This window comes from Perognathus longimembris, chromosome 22 (assembly GCF_023159225.1).
Source record: "Perognathus longimembris pacificus isolate PPM17 chromosome 22, ASM2315922v1, whole genome shotgun sequence".
In the NCBI taxonomy this organism is placed as follows: Eukaryota; Metazoa; Chordata; class Mammalia; order Rodentia; family Heteromyidae; genus Perognathus; species Perognathus longimembris.
Genome location: NC_063182.1, coordinates 25,003,063 through 25,018,549, shown reverse-complemented (window position 1 = coordinate 25,018,549; position 15,487 = coordinate 25,003,063). Strand labels below are relative to the sequence as shown.

Sequence of the window (15,487 nt, the reverse complement as noted above, 5' to 3'; positions counted from 1 at the left end):
ACCTGATCTAGGGAAGGGAAAGAAAAACGAGGGTGTAAGGTATCAGAAGATATGTACTCACTGCCTTATTACGTAACTGTATCCCTTCTGCACAACACCTTGTCAACAAAATTTAATTAATAAAAATAAAAAGAGTGGCTGGAAAAGAAAAGAAAAGGAAAGTGTCAAATAACTTGCCCAAATTTACAAGGACGGTAGCAGAGCAGCAGGACATGCGGCTTTGCTCTGCTGACTCAAAGCCACATGCATTATCTTCTCTCGGTCCTGCCTTTCTGCTACATTCCCAAGGCAGAATACAAGTCAGTAGCAAAAAATCAAAATTAAAAAAGCCAATACACACATTACAGAAAGTTTAAAAGATCAGGTGTATTCTGTAGATGAGAGAGTGATATGAAATTAGATAGAGTAGACAGGGGCTAGATGAAGAATCTTACAAACCATGAAGACCTGGGGTTTTCTTTTTTTTGTTTGTTTGTTTTTTGGTACCAGTTTTGGGGCTTGAACTCAGGGCCTTGAAGGCACTATCCCTGAGATTTGGGGTTCAAGGATAGAATTCCACCACTTGAGCCACGCATTTACTTATTGCTTTATTTTTTACTTAATTGGAGATAGGAATAACATGGACTTTCCTGTTAGGGATGGCTTTGAACTGCAATTTACAGATCTCAGTTTCCTGAATAACTAGGATTACAGGCACAAACCACCACCTCCCAACATAGATTTGTGTTTTTAAGCAACCTGAAGATTTAAAAAAAAAGTTTTTTGGGCTTGAACTCAGGGCCTAGGTGCTGTCCTTGTGTTTTTTTCGCTAAAGGCTAGAGTTTTGCCACTTTGATCCACAGTACCACTTCCAGTCTTCTGAGGGTTAACTGGAGATGAGTCTCATGGACTTTCCTGTCCTGGGTTGTTTCTAACTGCCACCCTCAGATCTCAGCCTCCTGAGTAGCTAGGATTATAGGTGTGAGCCATGAGCCTGGCAATTGAAGGATTTTTGAGACACAAATTATGTGATCAGTTAGGTATGTATTTTAGGAAGATGACTATTGGTGACTACAGAAAATGGATCAGATAGAGCAAGAATACAGTTATAAGTACATTCCAATAATTCAGGCAAGAGATGGTAGTAGTTTAGTGAGTGAATATGCTAGAGAAATAAAGTTCAGTTAGCTATGATGTGTCCAAGATTATACTATCACAAACTTAGTGGCAAATAGGAAAACTAGAATTCAAAAAATAAGCAATTTATTTTAGACCTTTACTCTTTACCACAATGCTCAGGTGCTTGATTTATTTTCTGAGGACAGAATGTATCGTATTGTGTATGTTAAGTATATGCTCTACCATTGAATTATACCTCCCGACGAACTGGCTACCTGAATTTTGAGAGTTTACTAAAATGAAAGGAAAAAAATAGTTAGACTAGACTCAAATTGGACAGAACTGAAAAGGGCAAATAGTGTACTATGGTTTAAAAGACACATTGTAAAATAAATGATAAAGTTGTTATTTATATTATAGAAACATAATCCAAAAACTCAAGAGCTAAACATTTTTACAAATACTATTTATAGATTTTCAATGTTTAAGAAAAACAAAATTACAAGAATAATAGTCATTTTAATATTTTAAGCATGCGGATGCTCTATCCAAACTAACAGAATTGAGGAAATGAGATTTATTTCTTATATAATTTTAAAATATATTATATATACATTTTTTTTTTTTTGGCCAGTCCTGGGCCTTGGACCCTGAGCACTGTCCCTGGCTTCTTCCCGCTCAAGGCTAGCACTCTGCCACTTGAGCCACAGCGCCGCTTCTGGCCGTTTTCTGTATATGTGGTGCTGGGGAATCGAACCTAGGGCCTCGTGTATCCGAGGCAGGCACTCTTGCCACTAGGCTATATCCCCAGCCCTATATATACATTTTTTAAGAAAAGCAAATGAATGTGTAATAGCAGAGGGCAACCTTTAGGATTATTTTCCTTTTCTTTATTTTTACCTAATGGAGTGATGTCCAGAAGTATAGTCTATTTTGCCAAATTTTTGTGTTTGGTAACCATGTTTCTCCATTACATCCATCCATGTTATATAATTTTCATCTAGACCTTTAAAGTTATTCCAAGATTCTGTTAAATGAGTGAAGAGACCACTCCACATTGCTAGAGGGAAAACAAAGAAAGTTTAAAGTTTAACAAATTGTTATAATTATCAAGGCAAGTTACTCTGAAGGAGAAATCCATTAGTATAGTGTGCATGTTCTAGAATAAGATATACCTTTATGAAGTACTAAACTTATCAGACATTTATAATTATCATCTCATCGTATTAGTGGGAAAACTAGGCAAGGAATTACTACTTCTATTCTACAGATGAGCTGCCTGGGGCTGAGAAATCAAGTTGCTTAAGGTATTTAAGCTGTATTTACAATAGGGACTAAATACAACGCCTACATGGCATTAGCAATTTTTGGCCATAAAGGCAATCTTTAGAGTATTTTTTTTATTTTTTTTTTTTTTTGGCCAGTCCTGGGCCTTGGACTCAGGGCCTGAGCACTGTCCCTGGCTTCTTCCCGCTCAAGGCTAGCACTCTGCCACTTGAGCCACAGCGCCGCTTCTGGCCGTTTTCTGTATACGTGGTGCTGGGGAATCGAACCTAGGGCCTCGTGTATCCGAGGCAGGCACTCTTACCACTAGGCTATATCCCCAGCCCTTTAGAGTATTTTTGATTGACTTTCTAAATCATAAATCAGTCAGCTGAAGTATAGACTTTGTTTCATCTATATCCACAAGGATTTTCACTATTCCTTATCACTGGATCTTCATAAAAAATGAAGTCTTTTTTATGACTGCTAATTTAACAGATGCTTCTTTTTCTTTCCCATTTCTGTACACACAAGGTAGGTTGGAATAAGCTGTACGTTCTCTTCTTTAAACCAGTGCTTTCTCCGAGCTGGCTCAGGTAATTACCTCGGTTTGCATCTCAATCATTCAAGTTAGTGAGTGGCCTTTGATTACCTAACTTTTATATATTTTAATTTTCACCTGAAAAATGGAGATAATGGCAGTATCTACCTCATAAAAATGTTTCGAGGATTATATACATTAAGACATATAAGGCACTTAGAACACTGTCACATATAGTAAGTGCAATTAAATATTTATTTACTTATTATTTATTTACAATTAAACATTTATTTAGTTACTACTATCCCTTTTTCTTTTAGGCAATCTGTATATTGTAAATCTGTAAAATTTTGGAGTCTTTTGATCGATCACTTTTTATGCTGACTATGCTGTAACAGACACAGAAGACACATTATTATGTAGAGAAGGAAACGGAGTGACTGGCTATGTAAATGGGCCCACGGAAGATCAGATTTGAAGTCATTATTCAATATAGGATAAAAGGGAGCAAAAATGTTTTTAAATATGTTTGGGCCTTCATTATTGGTAAATCACTTTAAATGTAGCTTAGGTTTCCTTTAACGATTGGTGATGATGTAGCTCACAGTGTTGAAAATATAGGTGAAAGAGCTTACAAATGCATAGAATATCATCTCAGTAACATTCAGCTGAAACCATACTTGGAATGCTAGTTATGAATCAAGGCCGACAATCATAGATGACAAGGGCAGAAGGAAAGGAAGCAACTGTCAGACAATAGACACCATTTATGAAAATGATTTCCCCTTTTTTATTTACTGGATACTTGCCATTGGCATTTTACAATTAAAACGATCTCTACTTGTTCAATTCTTGTCAAAAAAAGTGAACAATTAGATTTGGGACAGAAGTGAAATGAAAAGAGATAAAGCTTGGACAAATTTGAGTATGTAAAACCTTAGCTGCTTAACATCAAAGTTCTACCTAATATCCTAACTGGCAAATGTCTTTGGAAAGAGAATTCTTTCTAGGAAGTGTATTTCCTCATTTGGTTAGTCAGAAGATTCTTAGTCACCAATCACAAGGAAATGAAACAGGAACATATGCTTAGATCTTAGATACAATCAGTATCTTAGATAACAAAAATTCCTTATCTTAAAAAAAAAATAAAAGTCCCAATAACTTCAATACTGAACACACACTTTAGAACACATTTATTCTATCAAAATCCTTTCATTAGGTGTGTGTTCAATATGACTTTATTTGTTTTTGTTGATGGGGCTTGAACTCTGGGCCTGGGCACTCTCCCTGAGCTCTTCAGCTCAAGGCAAGTGCTCTACCACTTGAGCCACAGCACCACTTCTGGTTTTCTGGTGGTTAATTGGACATAAGAGGTAAGGGTCTCAAAGCTGGGGATGGCTTTGAACCATGATCCTCAGATCTCAGCCTCCTGAGTAGCTAGGATTACAGTTGTGAGATATCGACTCCCAGCTATGACTTTAATATTCCACTCTTGGGAATAATCTTTTAAACCGTGAATCTATTTTCAGAGTCCTTTAAGCATGTCCATACCTGCACGAGATGGACAACAGATTGGAGCGTTCGTGTAGGCATTAAGAAAGGAAGTGCCTTGCTTTTTCAGGTAGTCAATAAAAGGAAGTTCCACTACCTGATTTCCTGGATGATACGTTAATCTTCCATCCTGGAATAAAGAAATTTAACACTGATTACATTATAAAAAAAGATTATTTAACTTTAACCATAACATTCACAGTAGCACTAGGCTTCAATATGACTGTATACAACCTATTCCATCTATCTCATCTGTTGACATACAGTTGTTACCAATTACATAAGGGAATGCAAATTTACATGTAATTCTTTTATTTTTCTAAGGCAATGTCAGCTTTTCCCTTTTTGCTTTTGTCTTTTTAAAAAATATCTTTAAGTAGTAGTATAAAGGAGTTTTAATTCAAAATGTCAGTACTATGCATCCTGAGCAGTGACACCCCTTTGTTATTGGCAGTCTTTACAAAGAATCAAGTTTAGGTTTCATTGATTCTTTTTGTTTTTCCATTCTCTTGTTTCATTACTTTATGCTGAGGTCCTCATTTCCTCCCTGCTGCTTGTTCTGCAGAAGTTTGTCTGGTCTCCTTAGCCTGTTTTTCCTATTGAAATCTTAGTTATGCTACTACGTTGGAGCAAGGACAAGTGAGATATTAGTATTCTTTGCTTCCTGTACCTTGTATAGAGCCTCTGTCCTCTAATGTGAAGTGAATGGAGGAAATGGACCCTCAGTATTTCAGCTTCAGCCACCTGGGATTTAGCCTGTTCATCTTGGCTTTGGAGATGAGAACTGCTGGGAGTTGTCACTTCTGATGAGATACAGCAACCTGTGATTTACACTAAGAGGAAAAGAAGCTCTGTCTTCTTAGCTCCACTTGCCAAGCTATGCCTTAGCTACACTTGTCAAGCTGTGCCTTGGTTCAGTGCCATGTACTCTTGCTGTTCTAGTAGATTTTCTTGAATATTTTTTTCTTCATTTGGCAAATACCCTTGGGGAAATTTCAAGACATCATAAAGGTTTTAAGTATTATTTTAAAGATTTTTAGCTGGAGGTGTGTCTCAAACACTCCAGTGTCTAATGGTGAAGCTCTGAGTTTAAACCCCAGCACTACCAACAAAATAAGCCCCCAAATCCCCCCAAAAGAAAAGCTTTTATATTTATATTTTTAAAGTAAACTTAACATACTATTTTATTGCCACAAATATTAGTTTGAGTGCCTTAGAGTTATACAAATAACAAATCAATGGTATAACCACAGTAAGAATATTTCAAATTAGTTTGAAGAGTGTTTTGACTATGCCATTGAATATATTAAGAAATCATTAGGTGTATTCAGCACCATTATTATTTGTAATAATATGACTATTTTCATATGTGTGTGTATCTCCTTATAATCTTAAATTTGAATAGAAACAAGCAATTAAGGAGGCTTATTATATCTAGAACTCTGAGGTGGACACATTTAGAAAATACATATGTTTCACAAAAAGGGAATAAATTGTGAGATCATACTGTGAGTTTCTACTCAAGTTTAAAATTACACACACAGAGAGAGAGAGAGAGAGAGAGAGAGAGAGAGAGAGAGAGAGAGAGAGAGAGAGAGAGAGAGAGAGAGAGAGAGAGAGAGAGAGAATTCCTCTGGAGTATAAGGGAGTAGATTTAAGTCATCGCAGGATTAGAGACTTTAGGAGTAAAAATGAAGTTAATTTCTTCATTTCTCACCCACATATTGCAAACTTAGGTGAACTGACAAATGTCTTCTGGAAAGCTTTTATGGGGAAGAATATTATTTTGCTTCCCAAGGGAATGAAACTGAAAGTTTATTCCAGTGGTAAAGCACGAACGATCCTGAAAGATTTACGCGTTGAGTGCGTGTCTTGGATTCTTTCCTACGAGGGAGGTTGAGACAGTCGGGGCGATCGCTCAGGCCACCAGTTCGAGGCCAGCCCTCGTAAGGAAGGCACTCTGAGAAAGCGTGTTACCAGAACGCGTTCTACCTGCTGTGGCTTTACACGTCCGCACGTGTACGTGGTGTAGGTGTGTGCATCAAGTGTTTTTCGGACTTGGGATGTCAGGCAGCCCCGGGCGGATTCTGAGACCCGCAGCACCGGCCCTCCCGGTACTCACGAAGGAGTCGCTCATTAACAGCACCACGTTAGGTGCCTTGACTATTCTCGGCTTCCCGTCCTCTGAGCTGGGGATGTGCTTCGGCTTCGGCGCCGCCAGCGTCGAGACGGCGAGCACCGACACCCATAGCAGCAGCATGGCAGGTGGCGGTTCCGCACCCCGGCCACTGGGCCCGCCGCCTCTGGAAGTCTCTCCCCGTCTGAGGAGCGCCGGGACAGCGAACTTGCAACTTGGTTTCCGTACCGTTCAGTAACGCAGAACATCATCCAGAGAACTACAACTCCCAGAAGGCTCAGAGAGCGCACATGCGCACAGGCCTTGACACGCAGTCAAGACATTTTCATCAAATACCGAGTGAACTAAATCTCTACCCCCGTCACTTTTGGTCACGTGAGCGGTACCTGGTAAAGGCGCATGCGCCTTCAGTCCAGACTTGGCATTTGGGGAGACGCATCTGTCCCTGGTGGGTTCCTCTTGGTGTCTCTATTGCAGAAGTTGGAGCTTAGAAGCAGTTTAGAGAAATGATATTTAGAGAGAGAAACAAGATCGGGTCCCGGGGATGTTTGTTCGGCGCCGAGCGAGCGTAGCTCGGTGCTGGGCGGGAGCGAGCCCGGCCTTGGTGAGGTGGCGGCGCGTGTGTCACTGAGGTTGGCGGGGGCGGTTCCCGGCGGGGCTTCGGACTGGACCGCCTCGGGTGAGGTGTGGGGACCCAGGCGTCCCCCTGACTCCCCCCAGGGACGTGTCTGGCCTGCCTCGCCTTTTCGCCCCTCCTGGCTTCTGCAGTGAGGATGTACTGTGCTCCGGTAAGGTGGGAGCGGGGCCTACTGAGAGGTGTGGGGTTCTAGGCGGGGTTCTAGCTGTTCTTGCTTTGAGAGTGCAAAGGAGGAAAAAAGTCCGAACGGGTTGTGAAAGGGCCGTGTGTGAGCCCGTGTGATGCCCTCTGTTTATTGGCGTGGGTTCAGAATAGCAGTGTTTTGCTGCGGAATAACCAACTCTTCCCTTTTGATGGTTGAGCTCCTTTTGGAAAATTCTGGAAGGAGAGATTTCTGCCTCAAAGCTAATTTCTTTAATTATAGTTTCAGGTATATAATTGCATGTCACATCAGTTTTACTATTTTGACGGAAAAAAAGGAAATGAACTACTTAAATCAACTCTTTATATTAATGTCTGGCTTTTTGCATAAAATAGTTGTAATAAGAAGGCCTTAACTACTTGATAAATAGCACTATGTGTTAAACATTATATTCAGCATTTACTGAACACCTGTTGTGTACTAGATACTTTTCCTTGGGATGTTTTCTATAGTCCTCATTCTGGCAATTGGTGGAGAGATTGAACATCTGGTCCAAAGTTACACAGGGAGCTGGTCTGAACAGGACTGGAAATTGAGTAACCTGTACCCTAACTCACTACATATATGGTCTAGAGATAATTAACAAATTTATGGCAATCTACTGAGCTTAAGCTCTATTTGTGAACCAGTATTTTTAATCAAGCAGCATGCTTAAAGGTCTCTTGGAACATGAAAAAAAAATACACTTTTGTCCACAAGAAGCTTACATTCTAGTGAAGCAAAATTTAGCACCTGTAAAACAATAATAATACAATATGAAAAGTAATACAGCTAGACTTTCTCTTGAGCAGGATATACTTCCAAAAATTGTTTTGAGTTAATCTGGACTGTAGAACATACTTTCCATAGAAACAATATCTGCTGGTATTTACAGCCATAAAACTGGTATTTAATTTATATATTTAATTTTTTCCTGTGACAGATTACTGTTATGTGGTCTGTATTTACTCTCAATGACTGTTATCACAGGCCCTTATTCTGATGACAAGACTTCAGGGACACTTTCCCCCCCCCCCACTCTCTTCCTGGCAGTGTTGGTGAGAGCAGGTGCTATAGCAGATTGGAGCTAGGTAGTTACTTCAAGGCCTCAAAGACAAACTACTGAAGGAATGTAAGAAGATTCTGGTTTTATTTTCCTTCTGACATTGTTAGGTGTCCAGTATTTCTGTCAAGTAACTGTCCACAACGGTTGCTTTTTCATCTCCACTGATGGGAAACACACTTCTTTTGAGTATCCCATTCCACATTTGTCTTAAGTTATAAAAGTTCTTATTTGAGCTGAATTTCATCTTTCTTTAATTTTAACTGTTTTAATTCATTGCGTTATTTTTAATGAACAATCTCCAACTTCTCCCACTTCTTCACTAATTATCTTCTTCATAGACTTTCCTTAGTTTCTTCTGATAATGCTAGTTCTCACACAATTTCAGGCTTCTTAACTATTTTGGACACTCTTCTGAACATACATAATTTTTTCTAATCACTACCATATTTTGTCAGAAAGGGTAATTTTTTTTCTTTTTATTGGTAATACTGGGTTTTAATTTCTGGCTTTCCATTTGCTGGGCTGGCACTCTACCACTTGAGCTATACTTGCTAATCTGACTTTTTTCTGGTTAATGGCAAATGGAGTCTTTGAGTCTTTATAGTCTTTTCTGCCTTGGCTGCTTTTGAGCCATGAAGCTTCAGGTCTCAGCCTCCTAACTAGGTAAGATTCTATAGTAGGACTATAGGGGATGGCAGAAAACTTCAGAACATGCAAATTAATTTCTTATAGTTGATATATTTGAGAGATAATATTGCCTTTTTGTGATCGCTTTCTGACTTTTAAAATATAGTTGTTACTTTGTAAATTTAACTTTTGGATAAAAATGTTGTATGATGGAAGTCTGAAAATTTTTATTGTGTGAAAATATGCAAAAATGAATGCCCTTATTTTTAAATCTCAGATGGGAGTGAGGGAAAATGAAGGAAGAGAATTATTATGGATTATTAGAGAAATATTAGAGGTTATTAGAGAAATATTAGAGATTATTACTACTAGAGAAATAATAGAGGTTTGTGGAGAAAATTAAAGACACTTGAAGTGGTGAAAGCACTTAAAATAGAGGGAAATATCACAAATAGATGAGTATGGGGTTGCATGAAATCACTTTTGATAGTAAGTTTTTACTTCATAAAAGGTTTCAAGGAGGCCTAGTAGTTTGCTGGTTTTCAGTAAGTGCTTGTTTAAAAATTAGTGAATAAGCCTCTTGCTTTACCCTACCGACTCTGAAAAGAAAAAGCTATTTTTCAGGGCTAGGAAGTGGCAAATTATTTTGTTCTTTGAACTGCATACACTTCAAATATGCATACATATTTACATAAATGTTAGATGAAGAGAAGGAGCCTGGATGCCAGTATAATAGGCAAAGAGAAGAAGGAATGGAAAGAGGATAGAGGATTACATTGAAGCATAGGAAATTATAATAATACATATGCATGTATGTGGAAGGATATTGGATACTAGATTTAGTTATCCAGAGAAAATGCAGTGTGTTTCTAATGCTTTTAAAATGCAACTTTCTTTTAAAGTTTTTAATGGTTTCCTGCTTGCTGCTTTGCTTATTTAATCCCAGATGTATTTTACCTGACTTCAAGTTGTATAATTTTAGGCTCTTCATTTCCTGCCTAATTTGATTTTCTTCTGTTATTTCTAAGTCCTTTTTGAGCTATTCAGTCCAGTTTTCTTGTCATTTCTGTTACTTAATCTACTCATTTCCATCTCTTTTTGTGAAGATCTTTTTGACTTAAGTACCTTTTTCCCTCCTTTTTTAAGTTATATATTCTCCCTCCTTGTCTAGAAATTGTTTTACACAACACACTCTTTAAAGAAAATTTCTGTTGCACATCTGGTTACTGTCCCTTTGTTTACCCTGTCCCTTATTTAGCCTTTGTTTCTGTAATGACTCATGTCCTACAGCTTTCTCTTGATTTAGATTATATTTTTTAGAGCAGGAACATTTTTTTATGTCGTGTGTAGCAAATAACTGCATGTAATTTATTTCCTCAGTTGCAAAAAATCTATTCAGTGGTATTCAACCTTTTTCATCCTCTCCCTCGACAGCCCACCTCTCTCCTGCCAGTCCACCCACTGACAGTCTTTTCTTTCTCCCCTTCCCCTTAGTGATGAACAACTTTCATTGAGTTTTTCTATGTTATACTCATATACGTGCAGTGTGTTAAAGTTACACATCCTTTCCTTTTCCCTTCTCCTCTCCCCTTCTCTTAAGTAGTCCCTTAGTTTGGTTCATTTTCTATGAAACTATATAAATGGCTGTGTACATTGATATACATATACATACATATGTACATGTCCATAAATATGTACAATTGTTTCTTTTTTTGAAACTAGTTCATTGGGAACAGTAGAGTAAGATGGTTAACTTCAAGAAAAAGGACAGGGTATACAAAAAGGAAAAGGATTGAACATCGAGGTTACAGATAAACAGTAAGATCAGTGTGGTTTATAAAATGTGACATAGGAGGAAACTAGACATAAGTTGGAAAAATAGTTCTTGAGCCTTATTTGCACTGACAAAAGGATAGGGGACAGTTAAAGAGAAGAAATCATGAGAAGCCAGAGCTACTGCATCATGTAGTTTTAGTGTTGGCTGATTCTATCTTAGACGCTCCCATTTAAAAACTGGGTGATAGAACTGGGTGATTTTTTTTTTTTCTTTTGTCCTGGAAAGGCTGTGGTCTTGGTTTGTCTGCTTGATCTTATTTGGAAACTTTTTATATTCTTTTTAACCTTGGATGGACATCTCAAATTTTCACTTGAATGTCACTTTTAATTAAATTAATTAGTACTGCTTTTGCTAGTTAATTAGAGGTGGAGTCTCATGAGCTTTTCTGTCAGGGCTGGCTTCTAACTCTGATCTGCTAGGTCTCCTGAGTAGCTAGGATTATAGGCCATTTAATACTGGTAGATTACAGCCACTAGTTCTGGGCCCTTTTCAGATCCCTATTGGTCAATATCAGATGTTGTCATCATTAATGCTGTCTTCTTTTTAGTCTGTAGGTTATTTTGTCAAAGGGAACTGGTTTGAGAAAATTTAATGTGATATCAATGTTGAAAATTTTTTATCTGCTGCCACCGCCAAGATTTGTAAACTACAAAAGATCTTTCTCAAGTTTTCACCTATAAATTAGTACCAAAAATTGCAGGTAAGACAGTATTGTAAAAGATACAAGCATATAAATATGTTGCTTTAAATTATATAATTATAACTAGGTATAATGTTACTCTTCTCCCTGTTTGGAGAATCTGGTGTTGCCTATAGATAAATTGAATTGTTAATATCATAATTTTTATATTTTGAGGAAATACTTGGTTGGAGGCATGGCACAGGTAGTGGAGCACTGGCCCTGCATTCCTGGGTTCAATCCCTAGTACTACATTAAAAAAAATGACTTTAAAACTTATTCTCTCTTACCAATAAACTAGTGAAATTCAGTCATAATTGAATGTTAAAAAAGGAAACCTTTGTTATTTTCTTTGTATTTTCTGCCTACTCTATTATCTGTTAATTTCATCAGGAGGATAAAACAGTGTTGGATAAATATTAAGTAGTTTTGTAGACTTCAGATGTTTAAGGGTACAAAATGACCCCAAAGATGGATCACTAACATAGGACACTGATAGTATTACACATCCAAAGAAGAGGGTGAACCAATGCAACAGCAATACTAATATGTTGTAAACTAACTGTATCACTTGGAGTGGGGGGATTGGGGAGGAGGGAAGGAAGGAGAAATGATGAAGGAGGTAACAAGTTGGACACAAAATGTACTCACTACCTTTTTGTAACTGTAGCCCCTCTGTATATCACCTTGACAATTAAAAAAAAGAGAAGACAGTGATCTATGTGTATAGAACCAAAGAAACACTATAAGGCTAGATTTTGAAAAGAAAAACAAAGACATAATCCTCTTTGACTAATTTCTGCCTACATGGAGTTTACATTCTGGTGGGATTGGGGTGCAGATAATGAATAAGTAGAATATATAGTATCTGAGATGTGGTAACTGCTTTGATGTAGAATAAAGCAAAGGAAAGGTGTGAGGCAATGTGGAAGGTGGCTATGAGTAGGCTAGAAAGCTCACATCTTAAAATAGTGTATCTTGAGGAAATGACATTTGAATAAAAATCTAAGGAGCTATGGGAATTATGTGTTTAGTAGATTGAAGGGAAGATCCAAAAAAGAGAATCACAGGCTTCCTTTTCAGATGACTAAGTTTATTTGGACACTTACAGTTAAGTTAATATTGTGTAGTCACTCAAGCTTTTTGCCTTGATAGAATGTCCAGCAAAGAGGTAAAGACTGCTTTAAAAAGTGCAAGAGATGCAATCAGAAATAAAGAATATAAAGAAGCTTTGAAACATTGTAAGGTAACCAATATTTGTTTCTTTTACTATGAAGTATGTTACTAATTTATAAATGTTATTGTAAAATTGGAATCATTTACACTTCAAATGCAATGTGAGTGGTAAAACCATTTAGGAGAATCATGAAAGTGGTTAGACTAATATCTCCTAACCTTACTCTTTATTAGGATACATCATCATCATTATTATTATTATTGTTATTATTATTATTATTATTATTACCAGTCCTGGGCCTTGGACTCAGGGCCTGAGCACTGTCTCTGGCTTCTTTTTGCTCAAGGCTAGCACTTTGCCACTTGAGCCACAGCGCCACTTCTGACTTCTGGCTGTTTTCTGTACATGTGGTGCTGGGAAATTGAACCCAGGGCTTCATGTATACAAGGCAAGCAGTCTTGCCACTATGCCATATCCACAGCCACTCTGGATACATTATTTTTGCTACCCTTAATTTTATGTTTCTTTTTATTGGTAAATTATCAAGGCCAGGTTCTCAAAATCTGAATGTGTCAAAAACACCTTTTGATACTAGTATGTTTTAGAGTTTACTCTTTAATGGTATGTTGACATTCTAATTCTATTTGTTTTGCGGGTGAGAGAATCAAGATTCAAAAGCTTTTTTGTGTGTGAAGGAAATGTTCCTATTAGAAAGCGTATTCAGGAAAGACAGAGGGTAGTGGCAGAAGTAAAGTCCTTGAAAGTGAGAGAAGATGGCATTCAGATCTTGAGAATAGGCCTTTAGCTTTAACTTCTACTATATAAGGAGAAAAGATTGATACAGTGTTTTCCCTATGATTTGGCAGTGAGAAAGTTGAACAGTCCCTCCTGATGGCTTCTGTCTTTTTTCCTGATGAAGTATAAACTGATAGTGGAAGATAGTTTGTTTAAGGGGTTTGAGACAAAAGAAAGTTTGAAGCAGTTATTTATAGTGAGTGAATAAACAAAGTTACTAGTAAGAATAGAAAGGATTATTAGGCCCATTTGAAGAACTGGAAGGATGCAAGCCCATTGGATTTTTATGTAATAAGGTGAAATTGGTGAACTTCCTTCTATACTCAGCTCCTCAAGTTTGCATATGGGTTCAATTTTGGATGGTGTGAATGACAAGGGGAATAAGACAAAGGAGTTCAGGATATGATGTCAAGGAATTAGTGACAGATTGGTCATGGAGTTTGGACCTGGGTAGGATGGATGAAAAATACGAAGGAGTGTGTTAAATAGTGGAAAAAAGAACGTGGGGTCAAGAATTTGGGATAATAAAGATTTAATAATTGTTACTATGGAAATCATTAATAGTAATTGGACAGGGAAGATATAAGAACAGAACACTGGCATGCTAGAAATCAAGGTTCAGGGTAATGAGTAGTGTGAAAGGAAAGAACTAATAGGCTACTATATCCAATGAGACATCATGAATGTTGATAACACCAAGGATATTTTTGGTGGTATGGTTAGATCACTTTAGCTTTAAAGGAACTAGTGTTTTTGAAATAAAGAAGACATGGTGACAGGAGCAAGGAGAAATTTTTTTCCTTACTTTCTGGCCTGGTGGAATGTGAGAGATAAAAGAAATTGGCTGCAGCATGTAAGACTTTAGGGTAATAGCCAAAGATTTAAAATATGGAAGAAACTAGGCTGATCCAGATTGTCGCAATAAAGAATTTAGGAGAGTAGTGAGGAGATGACTAGGCAGGATCAAGAGAAATATGTAACATGAGGATGAGAATCTCAAGGATAAAAGAGGCCCTTGTGAAGTTCAGGTTTCTGATAGTTACTCATGAAGCTGTGATGGTACTCATCCTTACATAGAAGGTGAAGAGTCTCCTTAGACCAGGGTGAGAGTTGGAATAAAAAAAAAAAGGTAGATAAGTGCTTCACATATAAATTGTTTTTTATTGCACATCAGTACTGTAGCAATCTTCCTTTTTTAGGTTTTCTGCAGAATTCAGATATGAATTCCACCTAGTAGTGCATTGGAGAGAACCAACCAGAAAACATATCTGACTGTTTACTTGTAGGAACCTAGGATATTGATTGACAATAAATGAATTGGTCTTTGTTGGTTCATTCATTTTTCTCAAGATAGGATTTAGCAAGATAGATTCATTCACAACAAGCTATAGAGTCTTGCTATGTACCCTCAGTCTGTGTACCCTAGAACATACTATGTAGCTCACATTGGCCTTAAACACTTTAATACTCTTAACTCAGCCTCCCAGTGCTGGAATTATAGGCATGCAAGATCCCTTTCAGCCCCTGGATGAATTTTTTATACAGGTGGAGTGAGGTATCTTTTTTTTTTCAATTTTATTTTATTATAAAGATGATGTATAGAGGGGTTACAGTTATGTAAGGAAATGAGTACATTTCTTGTTGAACAATGTTATCTCCTTCCTCATTTTTCTCCCAATCTCCGTCTCTCAAACTCCTTCCCCCCCAATTTCTTTATTCTTCCTCAGAATTTTATATCTCTGTTCACTGTCTTGCAATTCCTTCTTAAAATGTGTTTCAGATTTGGAAAATGTGATCGGTAGGCAGACAGTCATTAATTAATGATGTGTGGTTGACTGTGGCATTTGTTCAGCAGTTGTGGGTCAAGCAGTATACTTGGCAGTTAGAACACAAGCACT

General features: G+C 37.5%; 2 protein-coding genes across 3 annotated transcripts in view; one reads left to right on the top strand and one right to left on the bottom strand.

Annotated features, from left to right (window-relative positions):
- The window catches only part of Arsk (arylsulfatase family member K), a 33,600-nt gene extending 26,770 nt beyond the window's left edge, over window positions 1–6,830 (bottom strand). For both annotated transcript variants that reach the window (XM_048331300.1, XM_048331301.1), the window contains exons 1-3: window positions 6,576–6,830; window positions 4,454–4,583; window positions 1,999–2,158 (exon numbers count right to left, since the gene is read on the bottom strand). In XM_048331300.1, the coding sequence (XP_048187257.1) occupies window positions 1,999–2,158; window positions 4,454–4,583; window positions 6,576–6,713 (428 nt within the window). In that variant the 5' untranslated portion in view covers window positions 6,714–6,830. The remainder of the gene's footprint in view (window positions 1–1,998; window positions 2,159–4,453; window positions 4,584–6,575) is intronic.
- A 134-nt stretch (window positions 6,831–6,964) lies between these two features.
- Ttc37 (tetratricopeptide repeat domain 37) overlaps window positions 6,965–15,487 on the top strand; it is a 75,604-nt gene continuing 67,081 nt past the window's right edge. The window contains exons 1-3 of the mRNA XM_048331114.1: window positions 6,965–7,038; window positions 11,486–11,638; window positions 12,773–12,863. Of these exons, the coding sequence (XP_048187071.1) occupies window positions 12,774–12,863 (90 nt within the window). The 5' untranslated portion in view covers window positions 6,965–7,038; window positions 11,486–11,638; window position 12,773. The remainder of the gene's footprint in view (window positions 7,039–11,485; window positions 11,639–12,772; window positions 12,864–15,487) is intronic.